General features: G+C 37.9%; 1 protein-coding gene across 17 annotated transcripts in view; it reads left to right on the forward strand.

The window, feature by feature from the left end:
• The window catches only part of INPP4A (inositol polyphosphate-4-phosphatase type I A), a 198048-nt gene extending 185625 nt beyond the window's left edge, over window positions 1–12423 (forward strand). For 11 of the 17 annotated variants that reach the window (XM_074991765.1, XM_074991829.1, XM_074991855.1 and 8 more), the window contains 3 exons: window positions 404–516; window positions 1146–1300; window positions 5085–9601. In XM_074991765.1, coding sequence (XP_074847866.1) covers window positions 404–516; window positions 1146–1300; window positions 5085–5265 — 449 coding nt within the window. In that variant the 3' untranslated portion in view covers window positions 5266–9601. Of the gene's footprint in view, window positions 1–403; window positions 517–1145; window positions 1301–5084 lie in introns of all 17 variants that reach the window. The other 6 variants (XM_074991839.1, XM_074991868.1, XM_074991882.1 and 3 more) reach the window with 1 other exon arrangement.
• The last annotated feature ends 3555 nt before the right edge of the window (window positions 12424–15978 follow it).

Below are 15978 nucleotides of genomic sequence, written 5' to 3' on the forward strand. Positions count from 1 at the left end.
CATTGCCCACACGTAGGGTTGCCAAATTCTGCTGATTTCTGTCTGCCTAGTTTTTTTTCCTACCAGTATTACTAAAGTGACGCACATGTAAAGCAAAGGCACATGAAGTGAGGTGTGTGCTGATTGCACGCAACATTGACTGTGAAAGCTGTGCACTCCCTCTGCAGCCAGTCAGAGGGCTACTGCAATTCAGTCGGCACACCCCACGAATTCTAGGTACACAAGCAAAGTTAGCAAAATTATCCTATCCCGGGAAGCTGTCTTGGTTATGACGACCTTGTGGCCCAGTGAGGTGAGGGTGGGCCATTCATGCAGCCCATCTCTGTTCTAGCTGGTATGCGTGAAGTTCAACTCAGCCCTGAGTAGTTATTGTTAACAAGTGGGAGATGTTTTTATTTTGTAGGCCTACCTCGATCTCGTAGTCAGACGTGCCTACCTGAACTGTTAAGGTTTCTGGGACAGAATGTACATGCAAGAAAAAATAAGAATGTTGATATTCTTTGGCAAGCTGCTGAGGTATTTATCATTCCGATCATCACCACATTCTGACAGTCTGTTTTGTACATGTACAGTATATAATCCCTTTCCTTCTTTCAAGTTCATGTTTGTACTTATATGTTCAGATTACCCAGTTGTCTTCCAACTAGATTTTAATTGTTCTTTACCTCAAATCTCCAATGTGGGGAAAGAAAAGTATCTATTTTTAAATCCAATAAATTCTTCAGACAAATATTAGAGGGCGTTTTAGTGGAAGGGTGGTTAAGATAGCTATCCTCATACACTCTTACACCATTCTCCACTGGCCTATGGAATAATAGAGACTGGGTTGACAAGCAGGTGTCAGAAATCACTAGATAGTGTTTTACAGTTTCAATCTAAAAGCATTGCTCAAAAGTAAAGACAAATCTTATTCCCATCTTGGTGTAATGTCTTTTCAAAATAACCTTTTTTTACCACAGGGCCAGTAACTAAAATATGTAGTGCATGCTGCCTGTAGCTCTCCATCATCAAAATCCAAAAAAAATAAAGTGTGAGATGATGCAAAATGTAATTTGTATTATATGGGGATGGGGGAACAGGTGTGTTTTCTTAGCCATGGTGTTTCTCACAAAGAATAGAAGGTGAATTCTTTATCTCCCTTCTAGATATGCCGCAGACTAAATGGTGTTCGATTTACGAGTTGTAAAAGTGCCAAGGACAGGACAGCCATGTCAGTGACTCTGGAGCAGTGTTTGATCCTGCAGCATGAACATGGAATGGCTCCTCAGGTCTTCACGCAGGCACTGGAGTGCATGAGGAGGTAAGAGTTGGATTGCTCACTTATTTCTAATTCAGGATCCATGTAAACTGCAGATGAGTGGTTGTTTCATTTGGGGAAAGGATTAGTTCCATCAAACAGTAAAATAAAATAAACCTGACAGGCTATATCTGAATATTAGATCTTCTCTCTCTTTCAATCTTAAATTCCTGGACCAGTCCAAAATAAAATCAATTATTGCCATATTTGCACAAGGCACTCTTTAAAGGACAAGAAGCAGTTTGTAATCTTAGCTTCCAGAAAAGTGCCTAACAGAGAACTTTGAGGCAGCTTCTCAGTGCTGTGCTACCCGTTGAATATTCAAGTCGGATGCCCACTTGAAAGTCTCAGTGATCGTGACATTCCCTTGGCTGCCATTATGGTTCTATCTTTTTAATTTGGTTCTTGATCAGTAGGTTTTCTCAGAGGTGGCCTTTCTGTTCTTTCTTATGGGAATGATACGCATCTGCAGGTTGCATTGTTTTGCCACGCTTACTCCTTAGCAGTGAAACAGTTTGCTCACTGGGCAAATTGTCATTATGAGTGTTTCATGATGCAGCAACCAAACCCCATCTAAACCCGTGAGTGTTCTGTTGTCATATTAATTTAACAATGTTCTGTATTCTGAAGCAGCAGATGTGTTTGCAGAGTCAAATACTAAACCAGAAAACCTGTTTACTGTTTGTTCAATGCCTTGTTTCAAGCACTGCTGGAAAACTTCATATTTCACATACCGAAAGAAAGGATAAGAAATCCAGTTATAGTCACTATTAATGTAGTTCAGCAATGCTGTTGAGTCCTGTTTTTACATTCACTCTTACTGAATGTACTGTACTGTGTGTCTTCTCACCAAATTCTCTAAAGTGTTCAATTCTCTTATCCTTTCTGTATGTTTTTGCTATTTGACCCTTTCTTAAACTTCAATTGTCTACAAGAAGATAGTTTGTGATAGAGCTACAGCCTCTTGCTCTGGTAAATTTTGTTCTTGTAATGTTTTCACTCCTACGTTATGATTGGCTGCCAGCAGTCTTTCTTGCTCTCACTTAGTGGATGCATTCATGCTATGTATGAAACCTGTGCATTTAGAAACTTCTTATCCCTTGATGTTAGAAATTGAGGTATCTGGAAAAGTAGTAAAAACATTCCAACCTATCATATGCCAAAAATTCTGTACAAGATAACAAATAGAAGGCCAGGAAAGTGCCCATCCCACTTCCAGAGCCAAAGTCTGTCATCCCAGGTATTTGGACCTAATCACCCTCAGTGGCGTGATTCCTTTGCACTGTGGCTAGGTTGGATGTTTTCAGGGTATTAACCTTCATTAGTATAAGGGTAAGATGGAGTGAAATGGATCTGTTTTAAAAGTGAAATTTTGCATTTAGGTCACACTCAAGCACCAGTTTAGTGAGTAACTTTCCTCCTCCATTTTTCTTTCCTTTCCAGAGTTATACTCCCTGGGTACATTTGACTTTGTCACACAAAACACACACTGTTAGGCACAATCTAGTACATGCTGACAGTAACATTTTTTGCTCCTCAGACATGCAATAGTGAGCCCAGGAGAAGTTTAACTGACCGGGATGCCAATGATATTCAGTTTTACATTATGTGAGTTGATAGAGGTGCACTGGCTATGACCCATGTCAACCCTAGAAAATTAAGTCAGCCTAACTGTGTGGCTCAGGGATGTGAAAAATCAATATCCATGAGTGGTGTAGTTAAGCTGACCTAATCCCCATTGTAAGCAGTGCTAAGTCAACAGAAGAAGTTTTCTGTTGACGTAGCTACTGTCAGTGTCTGTAGTGACACAATAACACAAGTGCAGTGGTGGAGTGAGGGCACTGTAGCATTTCCAGAGTAGACAAGCCTAACACCTCTGGTGCTTTTGTTCCCCCCCGCACCTTTATTTTGTGTTCTATGACTTTGAGCCTGGATGTTGGTCTTCCTGTCACTTTCAGTGCTGCATCTTCCCTCTTTCCCAGTTCTTTACCCTCATGGTGTCTTCTCAGCCTCTCTCTCTCACCCTTCTTCTTCCCCATATTCTGTTCCTCCTTTCATCTTCCAGGATCAAACATTCTCACCTTGCCGCTTACCCAACACACCCTGTCTAACATCTCTAACACTGATCTGTTCAGCTCCAACTCTCCATTCACTGCCTCCCCTACTCACATTCAAATCTATTTAACATTCCCTTCACCCACACTCCAGCATTCTCCTGCTATCTGTTTTGCCCCAGTACATACTGATTCCCACCAACTTATCCCAAATACACTCAACATTTTTTACTCTACCTTCTTATAGGCCAGGGGTGGCCGACCAGTTAGGGACAAAAAGTCATGGGTAGAGTGCAAAGAACCACATGGGTGGAGTGCAAAGAGCCATGTACTATCTATCTAAGCTCTCTATCTAGATAAAAAATAAATACGTAATACATGGCTCAATGCCCTCTGCCTCCCCCAGAGTCAGATACCCCCAGCCTCCAGCTCTAACCCAATCCCCTTCCCACCCCCCAGAGCTGGACACCCCCAGCTCCCTTCTATAACCCAATCCCCCGCCCCTCTCCTCAGAGCTAGGCACTCCCAGTTCGTTCACCTTAAATCCATCCTGGCGACTCACCAGAGTCGCTGCTACTGCTGCCACATGCTTCTCCCACCAAGTACTGGGGCATGTGCATGGAGCGGCGGATGGCACTCTTGGTGCACAGCTTTGAGGAGGAGCCTCATTTAATGGCTCAAAGAGCTGCAGGTTGGCCACCCCCATACTCATCCCCAGTCCACTACCGTTCACCAGCAGGCTGGCCAAGGGAAATTGCTTTAGGCATGTTCCTGTGCCTGATCTCTTTCCAGTGGTTTAGAAAACACAGAGTGATTCCCCTGCCCACCTTATCTCTGCTTACCTGAGGGACCTGCAGGAAGTCTCTAAGATCTTATTATCTGCTAAAAGGAGTTGAGATTGGTCAACACCTTGCACAGAGATGGTTGGTACTCACAGGGTTAGACCCCAAAATTGCAAGTGTTTGTTGCTTTGCATGTTGAAAAAGGACAGTAGTAAGAACAGAATAGTGATGCAGAATGAAGAGTTGGGCTGAGAAACCTCAGCTAACCTGGAGAGGTGTTCACTGCTCTGGGCCCTCTTTGCTCAAACACCAGTCTGGGTCACGAGACCCCATTCTGAGATGATTATTCTGAGACCCAGAGATTCCCTCATTGCCTAGGTCCACACTTGTGTAAATCAAACACTACCCCAATGTTCATTTTGAGAACAAGAAGAATTCATTTTGAAGAACAACATTTGATCAGTTGCATGGTACCAGGTCAGAGGCTGTTGAATTAATTCATTCCAACACACATTGAAGCGTGTTTGAAAGGGTCAAATACTACAATGGTTATTCATGTTCAGGTTGCTTTTCAGAGCTCCATTTCTTTGCAGCATGTGGCAGCATGGCAGGGCAGCATGGAATATTGCTTGGCCAATTGAGAGAATGAACATGGAAAACCATTCGTGTTCAACCTACATGTATTTATTTTCAGTAGACTACAGTATTTTTTCTTATTTTCTCTTTTTATTCTCTTTCTCTCTCCTTTTATCTGTAATTGTGGTGATTTTTTTGACATTTCTCCATTCTTCCTTTATTCCATGTTCTGATTTTGTTGTGGTGTCTTCCATATTTTTTCCTTTTCATTTTTTTTTGGTCATATTTGTTCCCATCTCTTTTGAGACATTCGTTGCATGTCTGCCTTCCTTTCTGTTTTATTTTCCCTTCTCCCAAACTTCTTCCTTTTCACAGCATTGGAACACGGGAGATAGTCACCCAGAAGAACTTGAGTGGTTTGGTGCCCATCCGAGATTTCAGGCTGGATCCCAGCCTCCTCTACTCTATTCCTTTACTAGCACTGAGCCCCAATTTACTGATTGTGTGGCTGTTTCTGAGCATAGCATACCTGGTGGCCCGATTACGTTGCAAGTGAAGACAAGTTAAAAAAACAAAAACAAAAAAAGATGAAAGTGCTTAAATATGTATTGCCACCTTGTACCGCTGGACAAAGGAATGTGTCATAGCATTGTCTGCCAAGAATTATTATTATGCCTTACAATTTTACGTTTATATTGTACTAAACTGTAAATATACATCAAATTATTTTATCAAAAAGAATTGTATTGGAAGTTTAAACTATTGTTATGCTTTCAGTGCTTGTAACATAGTCTGAAGTTGGCTGTTACCTCGTTTCTTTAGCTGGCCTGAAGATCAGTTTCTCTTACCAAATATTTCTCTAAAATTCAGATCTAAGAGTCTCTCTCATATATACAGCTGTGTTTTACTTGTTTCATGTATTCCAGAGAAAGTAACGTTGTCTGAAAAGAATTTGTATCTTTTTGTATAATCTTTAAGCGTATGCTAACCTGGCCTTTCGTTTTTATGAGGTCTGAAGTGAAAAATGTAAAATAAGTGGGGTTTATACCTACATTAAAAAATCTGACACCTTTCTACTTCCATTTCTAAGCATATTCACTAAACTCCAGCGGAAAACAGTTTGCAGAACCCATGGTCTGGTTCCTTTCTGATGGTTAAATATATTACAATAACATAGATCTCCCCACTTAAAAAAAAACTTGAATTGCAGTATACTGCATGCAATATTATTTCATTACATTAATAGGTTTAAATTTTTCTAACCCGTTTATGTAAATGACTCTCAGAAAAGTAAAGCATGTAGTAAAAATAGACTACTAATGGTTTATTAGCCATTTATTCTTCCTTGGGGAAAGATGCTCCAATTTAAAATTTATAAAAGAGAGAATTCTGAAGCAGCATAATAACTTACAAGTTAATTACGATGATGTTTAATACACCAGGCAAGAAAAGAGGTCTGTTAGTTAACTTTCTTAGCATGTGGTTACAGTGAACTACAAAGCTGATGCATTTAGAGTTTTATGGACGTGACAATAGCAAAGTATTACTGTTGTTTCCATTCTTAAGTATTTCCCAGACGCACAGATATTATGGTTATGGGAGCCACATAAGGACATAGGTAGGTAAATAGATGACAGTGAGTTAATTTGTAGGTTCTATTATGATTATTATAATTAGCTCAAATAGGAACATAGTAGCATTCAGAAATCGAGATAGGTGTAACATTTATATTAATTTTAATACTTTTAGAAGAATTTCTGACCAGTAATAGTGCAAGATGAAAAAGCAGCTATGTAATTTTGAGGTTAAAGTAGACTCCTAAATTCAGGAAATGTTTCATTTCCTGTTATAGCAAAATCAGAAAGTACATGACACTATTTTCTTCGCGTCTTCAGCAAATCAAATTGTACAGTATGTCTCCTAGTTTCCATCTCCTCCTCACCCCAGACACCTTCGTGTGTTTTTAAAAAAAAAAAAAAAAAAAAGTGAATCTATTTAAATGTATGTTCTTTTTTTCTAAAAATCTGAAGTGAATTTAGGAAGGCTTATTGCTGATGAAATTGAAGCCACAGCATGCCAGCCATGGCAAATACAAAGCTGATTGGTGGCAGAGATATAAATTGCTCTGCTGCTACATTTCAGTCATACCTTCTTGACTCTGGCCTTGTTTGTCCCCTGAAAAGCCTGCCTTTTATGCCATATACTTGTGGACAAAAGCTTGATCCTGCTAAGTGCTTAGCACACTAGTCCAGTCTAAGAACCACATGCTTAACTTTGAACTTAACTAGATCCGCAGAAAACAGCGAGCCTATTCATATGCTTAAAATTAAGCATGTTTAAATGCTTTGCTTTGCCAGGATTGGGACAAACATGCTCATCATGGCTATGCCTAGACAAGAGGGTTTTGTAGGTAAAACAGCCATTTTGTCAACAAAATCCAGGGAGCATCCAGATTCCCAGCAGCCAGAACAATGGGCAACTCGGTCTCCTGTGCTTCCGAATGCCTCTTGTCAAGAGAGCGGCGAAGTAGTCCAGACACTCTGTCGACAGAGCTGAGCACTCTCCTGATTAGTTTTGTGTGTGGGTTCGCTGTCGACAGAAGTTTGGTTGGGAAACCTCTTCCAACAGTGACTTCTGTCAAGAGAAGTATAACCATACCCTAAGTGAATTTAAAAGCAGGTTTTGTCTCACCATATGCTGCAGTAAATTCCATCGGTTGAGTCTCCTCTCAGCCTGGAATCCCTCCCAGTTAGTTCAGATCTTTGAGAGTTGGTGATGTCATGAACAGCGATAAAGTAGGAGGGAGGTAAATGAGAAGCTACTCTCTCTGCTTCTTATACCATCCTCCCCTCTTTGAGAATTCACCCCAGCTTGGGTGCATACAAGAAGTACTCTTTTGTGGATGTGAGGTCTGACCTGTCGCTGTGATGGAATATATATTTCTCATTCACTTCTTCCCAGTGCTGGAGAATTGCTTGTTAGAAGGGTGATAGCTCTTTAACACATGGCTGTGGTGTCAATGCATCTTTGCCTCTGGGAAAAACTGGTTTGGGCCCGCTTTTATTAACCTTAGAACATGTACAGTTGTAACAATGCTTTACAGCCAAATCTTACAACTTCACAACAACATTGATACACGCATTTGATCAGGACAGTAATGTTCAGCAGACTGAGTTTTCAAATGATACTTCACAAGGCATACTTTGTACAAAATGTATCCTGGTCTTGTAAAAGTGGTGAACATAACAGTGTACACCATCATACATGTAAACTTTAATGTTTTAATTACAATTTAAAAAAAATTTGTCCAAGAAGATGAAAGCAAATCCTTTAAAGAAGTGTATTTTAATGGCTTCTTTGAAGCAATTCATATACATGATGTGAAAATATTTTACAGGAAATTTTCACAGTGTATCTCATTCACTTAATTGGCTGTAACAACTTTAGCAGAATTTTGCATAAATATGCAAATAATGGTATACATATTGGGATCCATACTATAAAAATAGTTACTGTGCATTTGTAGTAGGAAGTCATCAAATTTTTAATAGGTTGGTTTTAGGAGAAAAATTTAGGAATGCTAAATGTATTCCAAACAGGCAAAAAATCATAAAATTACATTCAATTAACCAAAATCAGATAAGCCCATCAATGAACTAATATTTGAAGATTTTCAAAGGTAAACAAAATCCAAATCAATCTTTTAATATAAGTCACTATGGGTTACCTGGGATACGTTACATGCTGCTTTTCATCTGTCTTTAAAATAGGAAATACATAGGATTTCAGCCATAAGATGGTATAGTGTACATTATACCATTAAGTTGGAACATTAAACCATTACCCACTTTTTACCTTTTGTACTGAGAGAGAAGAAAACATAAGAATCTAAGTTAAGGTATAACCTACATTTAAAAAAAAAAAAAGTGCATCCTTTTTGTAATTCTGGTTTTAGAAAACAAGAATTTTGCATACAATCAGAAGGACTTTGCAGTAGATTTCAGAGCCATTGTTATAGAAGCCTTAGAGGCGGGGTAGCTTTCTATAGCACAGAGCCTCCTCACAGCGTGGGGTAACTTCAGAGCAACATTAGGAAAGGTGTGCAGCCTAAACTCAGAACAGTTTTGTGGGACAATTCTACATGGAGCCAACCTTTTTGGCATATATACAAAGGTGCCATTTCAGAATTTAGATCCTGCCAGTACAGTTTGTTGATTTTCAAGTTAATTTATGCATTCAAAGTTGTATGGAAAGTCATTATTTTTGTATTCACTCTTTAACTAAGCATTGATAACAGTAGCATACAGGGAACAATAAAGGTATTTTAAAAATTCTGTTCAAGATCAATAGGTTTTTTCCCCTCAATTAACTGACTAACAAATTAGCAGAACTGCATTTCAGCAGTTTTGGGGATTCCATGTACAGCGAAATGGCATTTAAACTTCACAGTAAAAGTACACTGAAATACATGAAACCATCTCAGATATAAAGTTTGTTCCATTAGATACCCTGCTGCTTTTTAGAAAATTCATAACGAGCCATCAAACATAGCTTGTGTTCATTCTGTGTGCTTCTTAATAGCATTGTGTAATGATCCATCATTTTTAATATTTGCAATGGCAAAGAAGCCAAGCATCCCTTGAAACTAATTGACTTTTTAATGCTATGAAATTACCAGTTCATTTCATCTTAGCTTAAGTCTTTTATTTGTTTATTTTCCTTTTTACTGCTGTCATTTTTGTGCTTGTTTTTCTTCCCCCCAGTGAGGGTTGTCGAAGAGAAAATACAATGAAGAATGTTGGATGTCGCAAGTATGCATTTAATTCCCTGCAACTGAAGGCTTTCCCAAAGCATTACAGGCCTCCAGAAGGAACTTACGGAAAAGTTGAAACATAAGCATACTGTGTCCTGTAATTAGCTGTTCCATTAAGACATGGGCTACACTCTAGTTTATGAATTTGTCATCGAGACCAGATAACCAATATTTTGTACATTTCGCTAGGTTATAATGAGCATGTTACATTATTGAATTGGAATCTATGAAGATTATTCTGACACCTTGTCTTGAGATTAGCTTGATGACTTTCAGCCCACTTAAATAGTGTTCAGTGTATGTAGGATGCACAATACTGTAGCATTGAATACTTATCTAAATGCGAATAGGTTGGTAACTCCAGGATGGTCAAGAACTTTATCAATGACATTTAGGCAGGTGTTTCACATAACATCTTTTTATACTGAGTTGACTTGAGATTAAGCTTTTCATAGTACTTTTTAAAATTGAGAATAAAACCTCAAAGTTGTAAATAGTAAATTAATTGGACCCGGGACAGTCTGAGTGTAGAATGCATTGTTACAATCAAGCAACAAAAGTTTCATTTTTAGAAAAGGATGTCAGCACAATAAAAGTCAGATACTTAAAATGTTTTACTGTATATATATATTATCTTTCATACATGGAGTTAGTAATATACAAGGGCAAATACTGAGAGGAGGTCCTAGCCTGCTCCAACTTAATCCAAAGCTGCCATTGACTTTAGTAGGAACAGGATTGGACCTACATTCTCTTTATTTGATTTCAGAAACATTTTAAATTTTTCAGACACTTATGTGATTGCACTTGATTAGTGGTGAGTGCTAACAAAAATATTTAAAATTCAAATACAGCTCCCCCCCTCACATTACAGTCATGTAACTTGTACTATTTTAGGCAAATCAGTAAATATTATTGTGTATTAACACATTTTCATGGCTTTTTATATTATTTCCAGGTCAGTTGTGTTAGTGTCAGAATATTTTTATTATATTTTTCAATAGCTGCAAATCCTACAATGTTCTATAAACATCCACTGCTGCCAGATCGTTCCATAATAAAAAAAAAAATATTTCTGTTTAGTATGTATTGCATTTTGCCCAGCTAAACTGTGTCAGAATAATGCACAGGGATTATGATTATTTTAACATATTCCAGAAGAATCTGGAAATGTCCTGTTTTGATGGAAGTAACTGTCACTGTATTAAAATCTCATACTTGTTCCATCTCATGACTAAGGTGACCAGATAAGCATATGATAAGTAATGTTCAACAGATCCCTGTAAAGGGCCTACATTCTTGAAAAAATGTGAGTATTAATTTCCAGGTTTTTATCAGGATTAATGTTCCCTAGCCACATTTAGCCCAATATACAATAGTCGAGTCCTCCTTCCCCCTTGGATTCTAAGGAGCTAGGCCTTAGAATGGAAAATATGGTAATTTTATTCATAATAGAACAGCAACAGACTGGTGTATATGTGGCAGTTCCTTATTTATTTTTCTGTCTTCCTGGTGTATGTCTGTGTTCTCACTGCTCTGTCGATCGTGCTCAGTCTGCTTTTGCATAAATTTTGAGGGAAGATTAAGTACAGTAGTTTTCCTACTTTTCTTTTCAAGTTCAACCTGTCGGAGTTTCTCACATTTGCCGGTTTAGACCATTTAGAATTAGCTTTTTTATTATTTCAGCCTTACTAGGATTTAAAAATGATGAATACTGTGTAAGATACACATATGTGTAGAAGACTGTAAAAAATATTAATTATTCTGCCCCCGTTCTGAAGTATCAGAAACAGGCCTTGGGAACACCACTGGCTCTGTTTACCAAATTCAACAAACTATGTTTGTTTTTAGAAAATATGTAAAACAAATGCATGTCAACCACAACAAAAAATCCTTTGCATTTGTATTATTCCAGTCATTCTGCAATCCCTATTCCACTATGAAATGCCACATTTCTTTTTATGTAATCTGTACATGGTAGAACTTTGAGTTTCTCACCAGTGACATTTAGCTGATAAGTTCATTTCATATATTTTTCAGTCAGATAGTTAAGCATATATATAAAAAATTGGGAACTCTCTTCAATTTTGGAGGGGGAATAATGCAGGAGAGTTATTACAATTATAACAGCTGTTCACAAATATTTTGGACTTCTTAGTAATTAAATCCACTCTAAATTATAGTGACCTTTATTTTGAATAAGCACCTAATCTGAATGAAGTCCAAAACTCTTTATGTGCATGCTTTTTGCTCACCTTTTAAAAGTGGTGGAACAGCAAACTTAAATACTGCATTATTTTTGGAGAATATTCCAGTTTCTATATACTTCATGTGAAGCATCATGGTTTGGCTAATATTTTATATATACAAGATTGTTTTTACATGCACATAAATAGAGTTGCTTAAAGGGCATACTGAACAGTAATATTCTGTGCAGTTCTTCTAAAAAGAAAAACTGAAAAATTTAACTAAACATATAGGAACCTTCACATCAGAGTTGTTTTTCTGTTGCACAGGAAAGACATTAAGGATTACTGTAAAATGAAGTTCTGTCTATTGTTCTTTTTGAGTACATTTTTGAAAATTATAAAACATACTGAGGTTAAAAAATATTGCCATGTAAGTTCCGTGTATGTTCTGCAAAAACACCCACAGCACAGTTGCCTTTTGTTTCATTTATATATGTAAAATTATTGTATAATACAATGCTGTTGTGTCACAACACAGTTGTATTTGCCAGGCTTTGTGCACTAAAATATTTTTATTTATTTGTTTTTGAGCAGTATTAATATATCATCAACATACGGTTCGTGTTTTATATATTCCTAGTTTATCCAATTCATGTATGCTGTAAATGTGCTTGTCTTTAGGATGAAAAATAATAAAAATCTGACAAGAATATTGAGATTGTGACTTATTTTTAAATACATCAGTTCAAGATAAATTAAATCAATGCTTTCAAGGTCTTTGGCTTCAAAGTTGATGCATCTTATAGCATGTATCTAATGAGGGAAGCATTGGCTCTTTTAGCTATAAATTTCATTTAGTTATATGAATAAAAAGTAGGTATTCATTTGTTAGGTCTTGCGAAAACACCTTGTACACCATAGATGAACAGACATCAATGCAGTTGAACCAGACACAGATTTGGCCCAATATTCTGGGTAGGCTCCATAGTGACATGTAGCAAACAAGCCTGAGGGGGTTCATGCCAGCAGAATCTTTTGTACCCCCATCTCCACAGTTACTGAAATAACTTCCCAATTCATCCTCACTCTGTTTGCAGCTTCTCTTGTATTACAGAATCTCTCCTGTTCTTGTTCTTGCTTCCATTGCAGTGGCTTTTCCCTAGAAAACTTTACCTATCTGATCCCTCCCTGTTTCTTCTGCAACTTTCCTGCTCTGAATAGGCTGGCAGTCATTGTTTAGGTACTACAAACATTCTGCTTGCAAGTCCTCTCCTCACCATCACAATAAATTAGATTCTGAGGGGAACAGGGGCCCTTTTGAGTGCATGAACTTCATTTAGGTTTCAGTTGCAATAAATTGTGTGAATTGAAGAAAAGCTTTTTATATTGATTGGTGGGGTTTGTTTGTTTGTTTGTTTGTTTTGGCCTCTAAGTTTTAGAAGAATGCAAATGCATTTTTATTTTTGGAAAGAGTATTTTTCTGTTCACAATGGAAGTGCAGTACTGATTGAAAACAACCACACAATGTTCAGTATCATCTAAAATGGAGAAAAAAAACATGATTGTCATGTGTAAGAATTCTTGATTGATGGGAGGCAAAAAAAATCATTTAGTAGGCTTCTACCTAGATAAAGTAAGGTAGTATTTATCTGTATCCCTTTTAGCACACTTTTTAAAAATCTGTATAAAAATACCATTTTGGATTTGACATGGAGCCACAAAAACAAAGATACTCAGGGCTTGACATCAGTGCTGAATTAGCTCAAGCTATAACTTGAGTGTTGCATCTATCTTAAGACCTTGCAATGTGCACAAACCTGTAACCCAAATGCAGTAAGGCTCTAAATTTAAATTGGCTGGGCTGAGTTGTGGGTACATGTTGCAGCCTGAGTTAGCATCACTCACCAGCTGTTGATGCAATGGCTTTATGCAGCATGGAGTTTTATTTCAGTGTCTGCGTCTACACTAGAAAGTTTAGTAGACAAACTGAGTTTTGTCAACAAAACCCACGGAGTGACTACACACAAAATGTGTTTGCTGACACAAACCATCATCAAAAAGCCCTGCAGATACTCCAAGGGCCCTTTTGTCAATTGAGCAGGTCAAAAGATTGTTCTGCTTTTATGTGTGGACACAATCTGTTGACAGAAGTTTTATCAGAACGTCTCTTCCAACAGTAACTTCTGTAGACAAATGTTTCTATTGCAAACATAGCCAGTATGTCTGCTGCTCTCGCTTGAGTCAAACTAATTTGAGCGTTGATACATTGAGTTAACTCTGCAATGAAGACATGACCACAGAGTTCATACTTCTACCCCAGGCTTCTTATCCTGCTGTGCTTAGGCAAATGAGCTCTCAGATGGCTTCACCTATTGTGCAGCATGACTTGCGAAATGGCCCTTAAATGTCAGAGGATTAGTTACAGATGAAGATGCAACTTTAATACTAAATATCTTTAGTTTGTGCAGCGAAATTTAATCTTGACTATTTTTGCTAGAGTTTTATGGTGTTTTCTGCTTTTTAAAAAACATATCCCATGTACAACTGAACAAGACAACTCTGTACAAGAGCTGCCTATTCTGATTAAATGTAATTCACCAGTATGCAGACAGTACAAGACTGAAGTTCCACAGAAGGAAGGTGGCTCTTATGCCTTATAATGACACTTTGAATGGAAGAAGATTTTACCCATTGCACCAAGAGGAAGTCCTGTGGCATCTTATAGACTAACAGATTCTTTGGCGCATAAACTTTTGTGGGCAAAGACATGAAAGCTAATGCTCCAAAAAAATCTGTAAGTCTATAAGGTGCCACATGACTTCCTGTTTTTTTTGCAAGTAGACTAACAGGGCTACCCCTCTGATACCCATTGCACCTTATCTTTCTGCACATTAATGCAAATTCTTAGCACACAGTTCTATCAAAACAATAGCATAAATGTTATTTATGGAACTGGATTCTGCAAACAGAGGAAAAAGTAGGTATTTTATTATACAGTATGCATTAAACTTACTATAAATGTGTGGTAATGGTGCAATTGTTGTATTGATTGGGATTTGTTTGATGTAGTTATGCTCTTTCTATGAATCCCCAGACAGTAGGTCAGACTTAATATATAGTCTACAAGATCACATACAGAAGTATGCCATGCAGTTCAGGAAAACTTTGTTAGGATAAGAGAAAGCTGCATACCAAATTGGTGGTCCTAGTTCTTTCTGTAAGAGGAATTCTTGAACAGATGGACTCATGGATGGATGGACTTACTGACAGATGCATTCAGATAGATTCTTCCATTTGATAAGGTATTTTGATTTCACTGTATTTGTTAAATTTGTTTTGTAATAACCATATTGTTTCTCCTTTGATAAGATTTCATGAATAGATAACTTGATCTAAGAAGGAGAATTTTCCCATCCTTCCACATGCATCTGATGAAGCGGGTGTTTGCCCATGAAAGCTTATGTTCCAATAAATCTCTTCGTCTATAAGGTGCCCGGGACTTCTCGTTGCTTTTGCGGCTACAGACTAACACAGTTACTCCTCTGATACTTGTAATCCTTCCCATGTTGAGAGGGAAACATGTTTAGCTATTCTGCTGCCATCACCATCCATTTTCCTAGAGGCTGTGTGAGCTGAAGAATCTTCAGACTCAGAATGGGATGGTACAGTGTAAGCCTCATTGTGCTCACTTGCTCTCTCACATTATTTTAAAGTACAGACAAATGTCTTGCTGTGTCATTACGACTCACATTCTGTGTGATGCTTGTCTATATTTCAAGTACAGTACATGCTCAGAAGCTCGTGTTAGCAGGTCATTACACTAGCAAGACATGGAATTTGTGGAGGATAATATCTTTCATTTCTGAGGTAAAATTATTGTGTTTGCAAAGTTGACATTTCCCAAACATAATAACTGACAATTGATTGTATCTATTTATATCAGCATTTGCATTCCATTTATAAATGTCTGCCATTCTCTCTATTTTCTGGTAATACGCCTCCCACAATATCAAGATTCTTATTATTAAGTTCTGACATCTGCAACCAAAATGTATGAGCTAAGGTGTTCCTATTTATTGTTGTTTGTGTTACGGATTGCGCGATGGGGTGGACTAAGCCTGGATGCCCCACTACAGGAGACCAGAGGCCTTGCCACATCAAATCACAGCAAGAGGAGCAGAAGAAAGGTCTTCCAGGCAGGATAGAGCAGCTGTCTGTGCGGCGGCCAATCAGGACCCAGATGCTGCTGGGCTAGGGCCTGGCAGTT

Source organism: Carettochelys insculpta, chromosome 1 (assembly GCF_033958435.1).
Source record: "Carettochelys insculpta isolate YL-2023 chromosome 1, ASM3395843v1, whole genome shotgun sequence".
Lineage (NCBI taxonomy): Eukaryota > Metazoa > Chordata > Testudines > Carettochelyidae > Carettochelys > Carettochelys insculpta.